The 16,702-nt window shown below is 45.2% G+C and overlaps 1 protein-coding gene across 1 annotated transcript; it reads right to left on the reverse strand.

The window, feature by feature from the left end:
- Positions 1-1,185: 1,185 nt before the first annotated feature.
- atp5mf (ATP synthase membrane subunit f) lies at positions 1,186-11,824 on the reverse strand. The gene is made up of 4 exons (XM_070901260.1): positions 11,697-11,824; positions 4,340-4,447; positions 4,068-4,184; positions 1,186-1,374 (listed from the first exon to the last, which is right to left on the reverse strand). Exons 1-4 carry the CDS (start codon positions 11,773-11,775, stop codon positions 1,346-1,348), a joined length of 333 nt encoding a protein of 110 aa, XP_070757361.1. The 5' UTR covers positions 11,776-11,824; the 3' UTR covers positions 1,186-1,345.
- Between the last annotated feature and the right edge of the window lie 4,878 nt (positions 11,825-16,702).

Genomic DNA, 16,702 nt, shown 5'->3' on the forward strand with positions numbered 1-16,702 from the left:
CTGCCCTCCTTTACAGACAATGACGTACTTTTGGAGTGTAATGTGGGAAACGCGGCAACCAATTTGCGCCCAGTAAGCTTACACAAACAGCAATGTGATAATGACCAGATAATCTGTTTTTTTAATGTTGATTGAGGGATAATATTGGCCAAGACAACGGGGATAACTCGTCTGCGCTTCTTCAAGATAGTGCCGTGGGATCTTTTACGTCCACCTGAGAGAGCAGACAGGGCCTCAGTTTAACATCGCATCCAAAAGAGGGCACTTCTGACAGTACAGCACTCCCTCAGCACTGGAGTGGGACTTGAACCCCCAATCTTCTGACTCAGAGGCGAGTGTGCTACCCACTGAACCACAGCCATCTCAAACATCTAGTGATCCAGTGAGGGGGGAATTCAACAAGTTGCTAAAACTAGAGAGCAAGTATGGCAATTGTCTGAATATGAGATGTGATTGGCCATGTGACATGGGCCATGATTCTGTGATCCTAAACAATCTAAAAGATTTTCTTGTGTAAAATGCTAGGGTCAAAGCAAGGGATGCCAAAGGCACAATCCTAGACAGAATAGAGGAAGGACCAATAAGACTGCTGGTGTGGGCAAAGATGTAGGATCCCATTTTTGTGGTTGAGTTTTACTGGGTGCAGCTTTGGGGCAATGGGAACTTGGCAAAATTCAGTGTTTGATATAATTTAACAATACTTCAAGTACTTCTTTGAAGATTGATGGAAAAAAGTCGATGGTAGCATAGATTAGGATAGGCAAGGCAACCAACAGGAAAAAATAGTAATTACAGAAAAGGAAAAGTGTAAATAAGAGACTTGCAAAAGAACACAGAGATTTGGTTTACATTCAGGAATGTGATGACAGCCCTCCCTGGAGTGCTTTCTAGGCCTTTAATAATCAAACCTCTTCTTCTTAGGCAGTCCCTCGGAGTCGAGGATGACTTGCTTCCACACTAATGAGTTTAGGTGACTGATGAGACCAATGCGGGATCTACAGTCACTGTCACAGGTGAGGCAGGTGATGGTTGAAGGGACCCGTGGGTGGGGTGCATGGGTTGTTGTGCGCTCCTTCCGCTGTTTGTGCTTGGCTTGGCTAATGAAGCCAAACACCACCTTTAATTCTAAAAACAAAGAACTGGGCTCTTTGACTATTCGCACTTTCACAAAAAATCACACCAGGAAAGGGTACACAATGAGTTTTATTTGTCACCAATTTCTGTAAAAGAAACCCACAAAAGCAATGTAAATGTTCAATAACAACCGTTTCAATTCACTGGTCCAGCTGAGAGGTTTTGTCACCTACTATTGTAACTTTAAGCTGTGACGTATTAGCAGAGCCATTTAGTGGTACTTCCTCCAGCGATCGTTCTCTGCAATACAAAGGGATAAAATCCATCATTATACATGTACCCTCGATTTTCTGTTGCAATAGTAGGTCTAACTTTTTTTCCCCCCACTTTGACTCTCTGGCACACCAGAAGGAGCAAACCCTTCTGCACATCAGTGTGTCTAGAGCAGCGCCAATTGTGTTCGGAGTTTTCAAGTGACATTGCCCTCTTGTGATTGAATTGTATTTCAGAGGTTGGAACCAGTCGGTCGTTTGAAATCTGGCCTCTGAAATAGACATCAGTTAAAGAAAGGTTCACTGAGGGGCTTCTTGCTGATACCGAATTGGATGCGTAGCAACTAAAACCCATTACAATTGCAAAATTAAATTCTCCCACCCCATGCAATCGCCACGTTCTTCTCTCTCTCTCTCCCCCCAACAGGAGCTGTGAATGTTCTTTTAGTTGACTAAAATGATGAGGGTAAAAAGTCAATCAAAATGCTTGCATTTTCCTCAACGGAATTAAAATTAGAACCGGATTTCTTGGAATCAAACAAAAAGAAAACCAGTATTTGGAATAAAATTCAAAATGAATATTATGGTGTAATCGTTTTTAATTAGTGGAAGATTTGTTTGGAGAGAGTAGTGTGCACCAGCCATCATTCCATTTTATTTGCATATAATGTTTCCTATATTACAACAGTGACTGCACTTAAACATTGGTTGTAAAGCGCTTTGGGGTGGTCGCGAAAGGCATGATATAAATGTATGTCTTTTGTTTTATAAGCATCCCTGCATCTAGGCAGCAATCCAAACTTGAGCCCCTCACTTAGGAAAAGTAATTATAGCTCCCCTACAGGCTGCATCCATGATTTTAAAAATAAACGTTAAAAAATATGCAGCCTGTGCTTGAGTAAACCTGGTACAGTGTATGAAACTTAATATGAATGAATGAGTTAATCCTATCAGTGGGTAGATTAAGGAGGATATTTGCATGCCAGATACAGTATATACAAATTTGCTGGAGATACTTGCACACCTGCGACAGCCACTGGACAATGAAGGAGGCTGGTCAGAATTCTGAATGAATTTGTTTTTTTTTATATATATAACTAACCAACACCTGGGGGGCTAGATTTTCGGTTGTCGGTGAAAACGGTAGTTTTATGCCAAAAGTACCGTTTTCACTGCGCTACTGTTTTTAGGCCTAAATTTCTGCCTTTACGTCAGCGGCACCGGTAAAGTTGGCGTTGTACGAGGATTCGCGGCGCAAACAGCGAGTTTCAGCAACTTTAGTACGGGGCCGATAGCGCTGCGAGAGAGGCCTCGAGAGTGGGAAAAAACAAAAATAAAATTGCAAAAAACATTCACAAAATTCTTACTTACTAAATCGCTGAAAAATAATTTAAAAATAAAAACTTTAACTTACATTTTTTGCAGGTCTTCATACTTACCATTGCTGGCAGGGCTGCACCAACAGCCCACTCTCTCAAGCCCGTGTGGTGGCTGGTGTGCAACGGCCACCACACGTTAAAAAAGTCCACGCACAGGTATTTTCCACCCTTCAACATGTAGTTCGGGATCTGGAATATTAGGTCCTTCATTGAAACACCTGTGAACTCATCCCTTTTTGGCGTGGAAGCAAGTCATCCTCGTTACAAGGGACCGCCTATGATGATGATGATGATGACCAACAGATTTGACCCTGTCGGTATTCTGGGCGTGGCGGAGAGAGTCGAAAGTACGACAGTAACTCAATCCGCGTTTCACGTCGCGCATCTCTCTCCGGCGGTACGTGGAAGAGCCGTCGCAAAAAGGTGCCCCCGAGATCTCGCTGACCGGGGTTTCACTGCGGACGGTCAAATCGCAGTGAAAACCCGGTCGCAAAGTCAGTCAACCCAGTCAAAAACTAGCCCAAGAAGTGCAACGGAAAATAAATCTGAATTTCAGTCAGCCTTCGAAAAGGTTTAAACAGGCTGTTTAACCTAATCATAGACGTGTTTAAAGGGAAGCTAGATAAACACATGAGGGAGAAAGGAATAGAAGGATATGTTGATATGGTTAAATGAAGAGGAATGGGAGGAGGCTCCTCTGCAGCATAAACACCGACATCGACCAGTTGTGCCGAGTGGCCTTGTTTCTCTGCTGTACATTCTATGTAAATTATTTCCAGAGCTAATGCAACACTGGCCAGTAGCCCAAAGCTTTTGGCAACGGACTTGGAAATTGAAACGCACAATTATTATTTCTCAACAAAGGCTTAATTCATCTTGTTTCAATATCCATAATCTGTTCCAAAAGTCATGGCCTTATGAGTTGGGTGAATGTACAAGAAGAATTACTACATTATTTGAAAAACACTGGGGAGAAAAAAAATCTTAAACTCTGAGACAAGCTTAAACTCGGATTAAAAAACTTGGGAAATAATTAGTCTAAAACTAGCACTTTATTTCTCCTTAGATTATAGACTAAAACTCAAGGTCCAAAAATAAGATGAACATTAAAATCATTTCTACGATTAAACATTTCACATTGTGTGCAGTCCCCATTTACAATTTCATGATGTCAGGGACTGGCAGTGGAGGAGAGTTGCCTCTGACCACCAAATGGCAACAAACAACTGAGAGATTATCTGATGAATATACAAGTCCTTTTTATAACACTGTGGGACCAATTCAGTGAAACGTGTAAATGAAAGACAATTCAAGTCTAGGGAGGTCAGTCGGGTTTACTTACTAATGTGGCTGTATCCCCAAATGTAGCTGATCACAACATAACCCATCAGGAACATTGCAACTCCACCAATGCCGCCCTTCTTCACATCGATGTACTTCTTGTAATACGCATCACGGCCTGCATGGCGGAATAGAGTAGAACAGGGTGAGAACACCTGCCGCACTAAAGGGAAGCTTTACTCAAAAGCTAATCCATGCTGTACCTGACTAGTGGACTTTCAGGGTGCCACTGAATGCTAATGTGTAAAATGACATTACCTGGATCACGCTTACCTCTGCAGATAGCATGAAAGGTGGATTTTGGAAATAACAGTCGATTTATAGTCCAGCTGGGAACCTCTATCAACTTCAAATCCAACAACATCTGCTTGACAAGTGGCACTGCAAGGCAATCACAAGTTAGTCAACAGGAGTGCCTAGTGCTACAGGACAAAGTGGAAACTTGAAGGCACACGGGCCTAGCACAGAGCACAATCATATACTTCATCTCGCAGAGCTAATGTAATCCTGAGTAAATCACCTTGGCCTACAGTGTGCACAACATGTCTCAACCACAGAACTATACAGATTTACAACAGGTGTAGACCTGAACCAACACTGCTCCATTTCTGAACACTAATCATTTCTAACTGATCTCAAGTTTATCTGTCTGATAATTAAGAATGACCTGCCCCAATAGGTTGGTGGGTATGGTACCAAGACCTGCAGACCAGAGAGTTTGCAAGTTTGATCTCCAGCCTTTATTGAGTCAATGGGCAGCCCAAGTAGCAGTAGCAAATGTTATAAATGAGCTTGGTCTCCTTGTGTTAGGAAGTATCAGCCAAGCATTGCACTTTGGATCCCTATCCCGTGGTACCTGCTGACTGTAGTTAAGATTGGGACAAGGATTGGCTGGTTGTCCTCTCCTGTCCCAACAGCTCGTAGATATTCACCGTCCGGTTCACACCAGGAAAGTGGCTATGTTACATGGAGTGCCAGAAGACTCGAGGTGCCTATGGGACTCTACCCAACTATAGTTAGCATCTGCGGGAGAGAATAAAATTGTTGAAACAGAAAAAAAGCTTTAATTTCTTTCAGTGTATTACTGCATTAGAATAACTAGATAGTGTATAAAGTCTTGATGGTTTCAAAGTCTCAAATTGCATACAGATTAACTGTTTGTTAGAAAAAACAAATCTTTCCCGTGAAGGTGAAGGATGTCAATGCTAGGGAGAGGGACATGATTCTGTTCTTCATTCAAATGTAAGCATTCCTGGGTCAGGGACAGCACTGAATCCCAGGGACACCACGTATTTCTACCTGACTACCACTGATGGTGTTACTGCGTAACTGTGTACAAATTACTTTGAGTGACAGTTGTGAAGCTTAATACAATTGGGAGAAAAATGTGTCAGTCTCTGTGGAGCAAAAATTCTGTGACTCTATACCCATCTTTCAGATGAGACGTTAAACCGAGGCCCTGTCTGCCCTCTCAGGTGAACATCAAAGATCCCATGGCACTATTTTAAAGAAGAGCAGGAGAGTTATCCCCGGTGTCCTGGCCAATATTTATCCCTCCATCAACATCACTAAAACAGATCACCTCCTTGCTGTTTGTGGGAGCTTTCTGTGCACAAATTGGCTACATTACAACAGTGACTACACTTCAAAGGTACTTCATTGGCTGTAAAGCGCTTTAGGATGTCCTTGAGGTCTTGAAAGACGCGACATAAATGCAAGACTTTCTTTTTATAAGGTGGAAGATGTCACTGTATATCAGATTCAGTGGTTCAATGTGCTGCCTTTGTGGTTAATTTTAATTGTCAAAAACCTGTTGAGAAAAAAATTGTGCTCCAGACTAATTTAGTCAGGCTACATGTTGTCCTATTCTCTTCAAAAGATCTACTTCAAGTTTATTATTTCATTTCCAAGCTAAAATGCACCAAAATCTCTCCAACAAAACAAGAGGAGTTAAGCCCCCATGTACTTACCCTTAAATTGTCTCTGGTTCTTGGTCCTTTCTCGTTACCCAACCATGTGCATTTATATGGTGCTCTTCCAAAGCTGGAAAGCATCTCAGAGCCCTTTACAATAAGGAGGGAAAGGATACAATGGACAACAAGCATAGGAAAAGGAGGCAAAATGGAGATGCTGGAATGAAGAGCTAAAGGCACGATTATAGAGGAGGTATTTGAGGAAGTTCCTGATCAGGAGAAGGTTGGGAAGGTGGAGGGGATTGGATAGAGAATTCCAGAGGGCAGGAACCGAGTGATGACTGATGATGGAGTGGAGGAGGCGAGGAGCGGTCTGGTGGAGACGGAAGCAGAAAGTACACACAGGGACATAAGGGAAGAGAAAATCACTCAGGTTGGGTGGGGAGATTTATAAACAAGGATGAGAATTTTGAAATCAGCACTCCTGGACACATGGAGCCAGCTTGTTGCACGTATGGGACTTGTCATGTATCCTACATGGCTACTGTTTGTACTATCACAAGGTGTGCCACCAGAGGGCACAGCAGTGGGAGACTCGTAGGTTACCTGTACAGGTGTGCCTGGCCTAGTATAAAAGGCAGGCCACCAGGTGTGATCCTCACTCTGGAGTTATCAATAAAGGACTAAGGTTACTACAGTTCAAGTACAACACATTGCCTCGTGGAGTAATTATCAGAGCATCCAAGGACATAACAGAACTCAGTTGAGTTAGAACATTGACTGCCACATTTTGGACCAGTTGAAGATTTTGGAGGTTTAGCATGGGGGGGGTGCAGGTGGAAGGACATTAGAGAAGTCAAGCCTTGAGGTGATAAGGCACAGAAGGGTTTTGCTGGCAGAAGAGAGGTAGGAACAGAAGGGGTCAATTTGGTGGACAAAGAGGTTGATGGACTTCAGGCTAGAGCTTCAAAGGTGGACGAGGATTTGGATGGTCCAAGTCTTAGTATCAAACAGACAATTAGAAATGATCTTTGGGTCAATGGAAGAGGCAGTAAGGTGGAGCAGGGTTACATAGAAACATAGAAAATAGGTGCAGGAGCAGGCCATTCAGCCCTTCTAGCCTGCACCGCCATTCAATGAGTTCATGGCTGAACATGAAACTTCAGTACCCCCTTCCTGCTTTCTCGCCATAACCCTTGATCCCCCGAGTAGTAAGGACTTCATCTAACTCCCTTTTGAATATATTTAGTGAATTGGCCTCAACTACTTTCTGTGGTAGAGAATTCCACAGGTTCACCACTCTCTGGGTGAAGAAGTTTCTCCTCATCTCGGTCCTAAATGGCTTACCCCTTCTCCTCATACTGTGACCCCTGGTTCTGAACTTCCCCAACATTGGGAACATTCTTCCTGCATCTAACCTGTCTAAACCCGTCAGAATTTTAAACGTTTCTATGAGGTCCCCTCTCATTCTTCTGAACTCCAGTGAATACAAGCCCAGCTGATCCAGTCTTTCTTGATAGGTCAGTCCCACCATCCCGGGAATCAGTCTGGTGAACCTTCGCTGCACTCCCTCAATAGCAAGAATGTCCTTCCTCAAGTTAGGAGACCAAAACTGTACACAATACCCCAGGTGTGGCCTCACCAACGCCCTGTACAACTGTACATATGGAATCGATTGCCCACTTTAGAATATTGTTTCAAGAAGTAGCATGTGGCCAGCGAAGGGCCGAGGGTGAAGGGTGGACCTTTGGAGGACAACAGAGGTGACTGCTTGGGCAGAGGGGAAGCCAGTCCTCAAAGACAAATAAACCCGTCATTTCAGACTTCCTGTGACATAATTACCACTGTCCCATACCATATGGAATTAACAGTATCTCTAGGTCACAGAACAGACCGTTTTATCCTGTGTAATCCCGGTTTTTATAAATTCCTCCTACTATGTTCCATGTGCTAAATACTGCTAATTTCATGGACTAATAGAGTGATAGATTTTTGGACTTTAGTGGAGTCAAGGGATATGGAAATCGGGCGGGAAAGTGGAGTTGAAGTCGATGATCAGCCATAATCTTATTGAGTGGCGGAGCAGGCTCGAGGGGCCTTGAGGCCTTCTCAAGCTCCTATTTCTTATGTTCTAATGGGACTTTAATCCTTTTTGACACTTGTCCAACGATCTGAGAATGGATTGTTGGTACCACTAATGCGATTGCATAAAGATACAATAAAATGGATATTTGGCAGCAATCAAACTGACTGATTATAAATCATTTTAAATTCATTGTGTAAACCCTTGATATTAGATGACTGTATTTAATAGGAACCCCAGCCTAAATATAGATGCTGAGTGAGGGCAGGAATGGGTTCAGTTGAGACGCCCCTCTACAATTCAAAACAGGGTTCTCCTTTCCGACTGCTATCCAGTGATCCATGCTGAAAGTGCGTATGTGTAGATGTTTGATGAGGATAGGATGGGGCTCAAAGGTGTTGCCTGCTATGACTGAATAGCTGCTAACACTCTTAGTTAGACTAACAAATGGAGAGTGGCAACTTTGGCACAATACCAGAGAGCTGTTGATGCTCAGCAAGAGTAGGGGAGAAAATTGGTGGATGTAGGAATCTGTTTTCTTGCTGCAGACTTTCAGTTATACCGGCAAAAGAATGTTAACGGAAAATGTTAAGGCACAAAAAAAAATCATAGGAAAAACAGACATTTTATTTATTTGTCCCTGGGATGTGAGCGTTACTGGCAAGGTTGGCATTTATTGCCCATCCTTATTTGCCCTTGAGAAGGTGGTAGTGAGCTGTCTTCCTGAACCACTGCACTGTGTGTGGTGGAGGTACTCCCGCAGTGCTAACTTTGTCGTAGCGGTTTGGTACAACTGAGTGGCTTGCCAGGCCATTTCAGAGGGCAGTTAAGAGTCAACCACATTGGGTCTGAAGTCACATATAGGCCAGACCGGGTAAGGACGGCAGATTTCCTTCTGTAAAGGACATTAGTGAACTAGTTGGGTTTTTCTGACAATCCAGTAGTTTCATGGTCACCATTACTGATAGTAGCTTTTTATTCCAGATTTATTTAATTAACTGAATTTAAATTCCCCAGCTGCCGTGGTGGGATTTAAACTCGTGTTGCCGGATCACTAGTCCAGGCCTCTGGATTACTAATCCAGCAACATAACCACTATGCTACCGTACCCCTGGGAAACAGAGTTAGTTATGTAGTCTGCATCCTGAGTACAACTATTATGCTGTGTTGCTATGATTTACTTACGACTTGTGTTTGTGTGACACCATAATAAACAAGGCGACATAATTATTGGAATTTTTCCCTTGTGAACTGAGGGCAACATTAATAACACAAAAAATGTTGGACATAAAGTGCAGAGAATAAGTTTGCATCGCACCGATGGTAGAATATAACCTCACATATTTGATACGGCAAGAAGTCCAAGATTCACTTTCTTTGGTGTCCTCTGCCTTTTGTGTATACACAGGGAAACTGACAGGCTATTCAACCATGGAGGTATAGTTATATATAAAAATACTAGAGATGATTTGGGAACATTGGATTCATTGCAGCCTTGATATTAGTCCTTTTTTCGCTATTAAAAGACTTGCATTTACTTAAATGTCTCTCAGAAATGTCTCAAATGTTTTACACACAATGAATCAAGTTGAAGGGCATGGATTTTGTTATGTTGGCAAATTTAGCAGCCATTTTGTGTGCAGCATGCTCCCACAATAGCAATGAGCTGAACGACCAAATCATCTGTTTTTGGTGGAGGGAGGAATATTGGTCAGGGCACTGGGGAGAACTTTCTTCTACTCTTTTTCAAATAATGCCCTGGGATCTTTAATGACAAGCTAAACATGCAGACATGGCCTCTATTTAACATCCAATGCAAAAGGAAAGAACATCTGGCACTGCTCTACTCTGCATTGGTGTGTTAAGTCTATTTATCGTATACTTGCTACAGGTACAATGTCGAGAATCAGGAACCTTTGGGATGGAGGCCGTTCCGGGCTTCCGATCGTCTTTCTGATGTCACGAATCTGGAAACACCCAGCCGAGGAGCCGTTTGGGCTGGCCGGCCCCTCGAGAAGGTCGTCGGGTGGGCTGGCGAGGAGGCCCAGAGGTAAGGGCAGTGGCGGCGAGGTAAGCAGCGGTGAGGTCGGTTAGTTTGGATTCCGGGACATTTTATGGATTCCGGATGACTCTGCCACCGATTGTCCTGGAGTCCGGAACATTACAGATTCTGGAACTCGGGTTTCTCGACGCTGCACCTGTATACTGTTTCCATTTTTATTTAAGACTTTTATTCTATTTTTTCATTTGATAACAGCAGATGATATACTCCGGGTCTAATGTTATCATGAGAGATGGATAACTAACATCAGACGAAAACAGATTTATCAAGAAGATAAATTTTGAGTTATTACTATCCTGCATATAGTAAATTCCAGAAAATAATGGAATTCTTCAATTAATGAGCTCAAACATTTGCTTTAAGCCAGATTGGACAGCCTCCACAATAAACTGGCAGATTTGTACCACTTAGGCAAGATTTTAATACATGGAAATTGGCGGAGTGCTTGTCAGATTAATTTAAAAGTTAATTTAGAGGGAGCAGAATCCTGCACCTCAGGGACGCTGCTTTCACGTCAACGAAAGCTGGCACTTTGAGACCAGCTTGGGAGGCAATGCAGAGTGCCCGACCTTGACAAACACACTACTGGTGGAGCGATGTACTCAACTGCTCCAGATTTATTCAGGATTGGTTGCTTCCTGGAACAAAAAGATCCTAAAAGTCAGTTAGCCATGAAGCATCAAATAAATTAGCATATCATCTTCAGTATCTATTGCGGCAATATGTTTGACAAAATGTATTCTGCCTACGCATTAGCTCCTCTTTGAAAGTACCTGTATGATTAACAATCAACAAAAGTCATCTAAAATGAATTGACGCTCCACCACGTTTAAGCTATGGTGAGTTCCTGTTCTCAACCATACTGTCAAGGGTTGGGCAGAAGCTGCTGGGTATTTCCCCCATTGGGAAAGTAAAAATAGAAAGATGTTGTTGTCATCATATTGTTTACAGGGCTTGACTGGATAGATGCCGAGTGGTTTGTTTCCCCCAGCTGGAGAGTCGAGAGCTAGGAGTCACAGTCTCAGAATAAGGGCTGAGATGAGGAGGAATTTCTTCACTCAGAGGGTTGTGAATTCTCTGCCCCAGAGGGCTGTGGATGCCGAGTCTGGCATCGATAGATTTTTGGACCCTAGGGGAATCAAGGGAAGTGAGGATTGTGCTGGAAGGTGCAGTCGAGGTCGAAGATCCGCCACGACCTTCCTGAATGGCGGAGCAGGCTCGAGGGGCCGAATGGCCAACTCCTGCTCTTAATTCTTATGTTCTCCCTTCGCATAACTCTTGAGCATCTAAAATGGAAGAAGCACTGAACACCACCATGTCCCCACCCAACAACAGAAGGCTTGGTGCAACACTGAAGATTGCTGCTATTTTGTGACCTGATGCCCAGCTGAGCTTCCCATGGGGAGGGAAGGGGCGGATTTGGGCTGGTTTCCATGGCAACCGCGGCATCGATTCATTTACAACGCATGCGATGGTTCCGCCCCGTCCATTACCGTCTCCGCACACTCAGTGCCGTCAGCGATTCCGGTACTAACAATCGCTTCGTAATGTCCTTCATTGTTATGCTCTAACCTGCTGCTTTCCCCATGGTCACCCCGCACCGCACGCGAAATAGCCTGGGCGTGAGGTCAGCGGGCTGGCAGCAGTGCATCACGGGGGTGAGGTGAGCAGGCTCAGGAGCAGTGCATCACGGAAGTGAGGTCAGCGGGCTGGGAGCAGTGCATCACGGGGGTGAGGTGAGCAGGCTCAGGAGCAGTGCATCACGGAAGCGAGGTCAGCGGGCTGGTGCGGAGCAGGGCATCACGGGAGTGAGGTTAACAGGCTAGTGCAGAAAGGCCATGGCCAAAAACTTTATGATAATACTTTATTTTGTTTCATTTTCTATGTTGTTTTTCAATGAACCATAATGTATGCTGTGGCTCAGTGGGTAGCACACTCGCCTCTGGGTCAGAAGGTTGTGGGTTCAAGTCCCACTCCCGACTAGAGCACATAAATCTAGGCTGACACTCGAGTGCAGTGCTGAGGGAGTGCTGTACTGTCAGAGGTGCTGTCTTTCAGATGAGACATTAAACTGAGGCCCTGCCTGCTCTCAGGTGGATGTAAAAGATCCCATGGGCACTATTTCGAAGAGCAGGGGAATTATCCCTGGTGTCCTGGCCAATATTTATCCCTCAATCAACAGAATAAAAAACAGATTATTACATTGCTGTTTGTGGGAGCTTGCTGTGCGCAAATTTGCTGCCGTTGTGGGGGGAGTGGGGGATGGGGGAGGTCGACGGTTTCGGTTTCGGGTTCGGCAAGGTTGGCTGCGGGTCGGGGGCTCCAGGTCATGGGTCGGTGGCCGGTGGCCGGGAAAAACCTGCGGTTTAATTTTTTAATTCTTTTTCAGTGATTTAGTAGGTAAGGGTTTTGTGAATGTTTTGTGAATTTTTGTTTCTTGGAATTTTTGGGGGGTGTTTTTCCCCCCTCCCTAGGCCCAACTCGCAGCGGGAATCAGTTTTTAAAAAAATGTCCGGATTTCGGAACATTTTCCGGATTCCGGGTGACCCAGCCACGGATCGGCCCGCTGTCCGGATTCGGGAATCCGAATTTCTGAATGGTGGTCGGGTGGGGGCGGGGGAGATGGTGGTGGGGGTGATGATGGTTGTCGGGGGAGAGATGGTCAGGGGGGGGTGATGGTGGGGGAGATGGTGGGAGAGGAGATGGTGGTGGGGGGAGAGATGGTGCGGGGGGGGGGGAGATGGTGGTCGGGGGGGCTGGAGGTGGGGGGAGGGGAGATGGTGGCCGGGGTGAGCAATTGGTGGTGGGTAGAGGGGGGGAGGGTGTGTGTGAGAGAGCAGACAAGCAGTGCTGTAAAGGCACTTACCTCATGGATTCAGTCCTTCTCGCCTCCTTTTACCTGCCGGGTTTCCCGAGCCTGGGGAAACCCAACTGACATTGGTTAAAATGAAGGCCGCAATCTCCTTAAAAGGTTTCAACAACCAATCCGCGCCCTGCGAGTGAATTGATCGCCCGTGCCTCGTCCCGCCTCCATTAAAACAGAAGTGGGCGGGTTCGAGGCGGGATGTGTTCCTGCTTTAGATTCTTACCCGCCCGAACCCACCCATTTTTGGATGTTAAAATGACCCCCTTGATTTGTGAGTTTCTCAGTAATCTGGTTTCAAGCCAGATTCCCTGTTCCTCATCCTGTTTCAGAAGTTGTGTAGCCACTAACTCGGTAAAAAATCTCCGAATTAAATTTTTAGAAATGAATTACCAGTAAATTGTCTGTGGAATCGCCCATGGTCAGTCGATAGAAGTCGGGCATTATTTATATCGAAGATGGTGATGATTTTGGAGAAAACTGCGGAAACTCGCTGCACAGTGCCACCTTGTGGCCAAAGCCTGCAAGTACATCACCACAGGCCATTTAACACGAGGGGGTTGTTTACATTGGCAATTTCAAAGTTAAATGTTGGCATGAACGCATAATGAAAAATTGTGGCCTGAGGAAATGCGTGAATATTCAAGAATTTTAATAATTAAATTATAGATAGACAATTTTATTTTTGGATATTCAATTTTGTGTTACCATTTTATCAGTTTACATTGATTTTCTCACCTTACTCTTCCTCCCCTCAAGGAGTAAGCACACTAGACAACTCTCATCCTTCATCCATTCTGCACATGTGAAGTAGAATAAGGAGTGGTGGCAGATTATTTGTCAGTGGAGAGTGACACATCAGAGTACAACATTGTACACGCATACACACGCGCACACACACACCCACACATACACATACACATGCACACATACACACACACTGACAGACACACAGATACACATACTGACAGACATACATACTTACACATACACACACACATGCACACACACAGACTCACACACACACACACCCACACACACATATACACACTCACAGACACACACATACACACACACACACACACGCAGGCACACACACAGACTCACACACGCACACACACACAGACTCACACACGCACACACACACACACACTCACACACAGACACACACATACACACACATACACACACACACACACACACACACGCAGGCACACACACACATCATCATCATCATCATAGGCGGTCCTTCGAATCGAGGATGCCTTGCTTCCACACCAAAAGGGATGAGTTCACAGATATTCCAGTCCTGAACTCCAATTGAAGGGTGGAAGATGCCTGCGCGTGGATTTTTTTAACATGTGGTGGCCGTTGCACACCAGCCACCACACGGGCTCAACAGAGTGAGGCCTTGGTCCAGTGGCAAGGGTTAACCAGGACGACTGGAGACCTGCTCTGCTGCATGGACCTAGTGCGAGAGAACACCACTGCAGGTCGGGGATATACCACTGTGACTTCCAGCGCGAGCCGTTCCAGGTATGCGCCGATTTCGAGGTGGGCGACTGGGTGACGTCATCAAAACCCAGGTCGCCGTTTGGAGTGTGGCCAGGAACATCGGTGGGGCCCAGGTACAGCAGAGGAGTGGGAAGATCGGGGCGGAGGAGCGGCGAGAGATTGTGGCAGAGGAGCAGCGAATGAGGGTACGGGGCCCAAAAGAGCAGAGGGCCCAGGGGCAACACGGGCCAGCCCACACACACACACACACACATATACACACACATACATAACCACACACACATACATACATACATATATACATACACACATACACACACGCACATACACACACTTATACAGATACACACACACACACACATAGACACACGCACATACACACACACACATACAGACACACGCACATACACATACACACACAGACAGACACACAGATATGCACACACAAACAGACACATGCACACACACAAACAGACACACACACGCACATACACACACACATACACACACACACACATACACACACTTACACACACAGACACATACACACACACACATACACACACAGACAGACACATACACACACACAGACACATACACACACAGGCAGACACATACAGGCAGACACACACACACACACACATTCCTAATACACACATCCAACAGGAATCTGGACAGTAATTGAAGTGGAAATGTATCTCATTTTTCAAGCGAGCACTTCCTAGCCAGAGACAGCTGAAAAGAACTGCAGCTCCCCCTGCCACCCGCCTCTCCCCCATTGCCCCCCTCCACTGAGCCCCCCCACAGTGCCCCATTGCTCCCCCTCACAGCTCCCCCCATCACTGCCTCCCCCATCACTGCCCCCTCCACAGCCTCCCCGACTGCAGCCCCCACCCACTGACACCCCCACTAGCCCCCCCCCCCCCCCCACAGTCCTCTCCCACTGCCGCCCAGACTGTCATCAGCTAATTCAGCAGGGAGCAGGGATGAGCCTAATCAGCGTGGCTCAGCAACACATGGATCATTCATCCACTGAGGGGTTGGGCAGTGGGGCAGTCTATTAGTTGATTAAAATGGTTATGAAATTCAGCATTTCCTGCTGAAATCAGCCCCACAGTGACGTCTGCAGGAATTTTAGTGCATAACATTATGGGCTTCGTTGAGGGCAGTGTTGTTGCCCAAACTTCTCATTGAAATTAATTTTTGAAAGTGGGTAGCAAAGAATAGGAATGAAATGGACAGTCGGTGTAACGATACTTAAGTATTTTTGTCTCAATTTTAGCTTCTGAGATTCTTGGCACATAAAGGGTTAAAGCAGGCTTCATTCGCAGCAATCATATCTCAGCTTGCAGTGCTACGAATATTTCTTGGTTGGTTTCCAAGCAGCTTTACTTTACGGAAGAGCCAAGCCCCTCAATTTGAATATAAACATGCTGCGTGATTTGTTCAGTTGTGTGTCTGATTTGCAATTTTTTTTGCATTAAACATTTATTTTAAATCCGAGAAACTCTGCCTGGTGTTTCAGAGGGAATTATCAGTCTCCCGCTTTTCAAATCGCTGCATTTCATCTGCAGCGTTTGAAAGAGGTTATTAGATTAAAAATTCCGAGGCAAATAAGCTAAGACAGGCATCCTCCATCATCTTTGAGGAAAGAATTAACAAAACTACAAAAAAACACTTGCATAGTTTTAGCACTGATGACTAAATTCCCGTCCGTCAGCTCAGCGGTGATGAGGGAGCTGAATTAATTCACTCCATTATCTCTATCTCTGTAATCTCCTCCAGCCCCACAACCCCCCCGAGATGTCTGCACTCCTCTAATTCTGCCCTCTTGAGCATTCCTGATTATAATCGCTCAGCTATCGGTGGCCATACCTTCTGTTGCCTAGGCCCCAAGCTCTGGAATTTCCTCCCTAAAGCTCTCTGCCTCTCTACCTCTCTTTCCTCCTTCAAGACGCTCCTTAAAACCTACCTCTTTGACCAAGCTTTTGGCCACCTGCCCTAATTTCTCCTTGTGTGACTCGGTGTCAAATCTTTTGTCTCATAACGCTCCTGTGAAGCACCTTGGGACATTTCACTACGTTAAAGGTGCTATATAAATACAAGTTGTTGTTGTTGGTTCTGGACTAGCCTGGCCCTTTCAGTCATCAGTATCCCTTCTGTGACTAGTCACTCTTGACATTGTCCATCCAGCGCTTTC

This window comes from Pristiophorus japonicus, chromosome 15 (assembly GCF_044704955.1).
Source record: "Pristiophorus japonicus isolate sPriJap1 chromosome 15, sPriJap1.hap1, whole genome shotgun sequence".
Taxonomy (NCBI): domain Eukaryota; kingdom Metazoa; phylum Chordata; class Chondrichthyes; family Pristiophoridae; genus Pristiophorus; species Pristiophorus japonicus.

Bases quoted from the DNA above. Each gene is read 5' to 3' on its own strand.
- atp5mf (XM_070901260.1), bottom strand. From the start codon at position 11,775: ATGCACTGCTGCCAGCCCGCTGACCTCACGCCCAGGCTATTTCGCGTG. The intron at 4,448-11,696 runs GTTAGAGCATAA...ATTGCCTTGCAG, and splicing joins GACCATGGGGAAAGCAGCAG to TGCCACTTGTCAAGCAGATG. The intron at 1,375-4,067 runs GTAAGTAAACCC...TTTGTATTGCAG, and splicing joins TTGGGGATACAGCCACATTA to AGAACGATCGCTGGAGGAAG.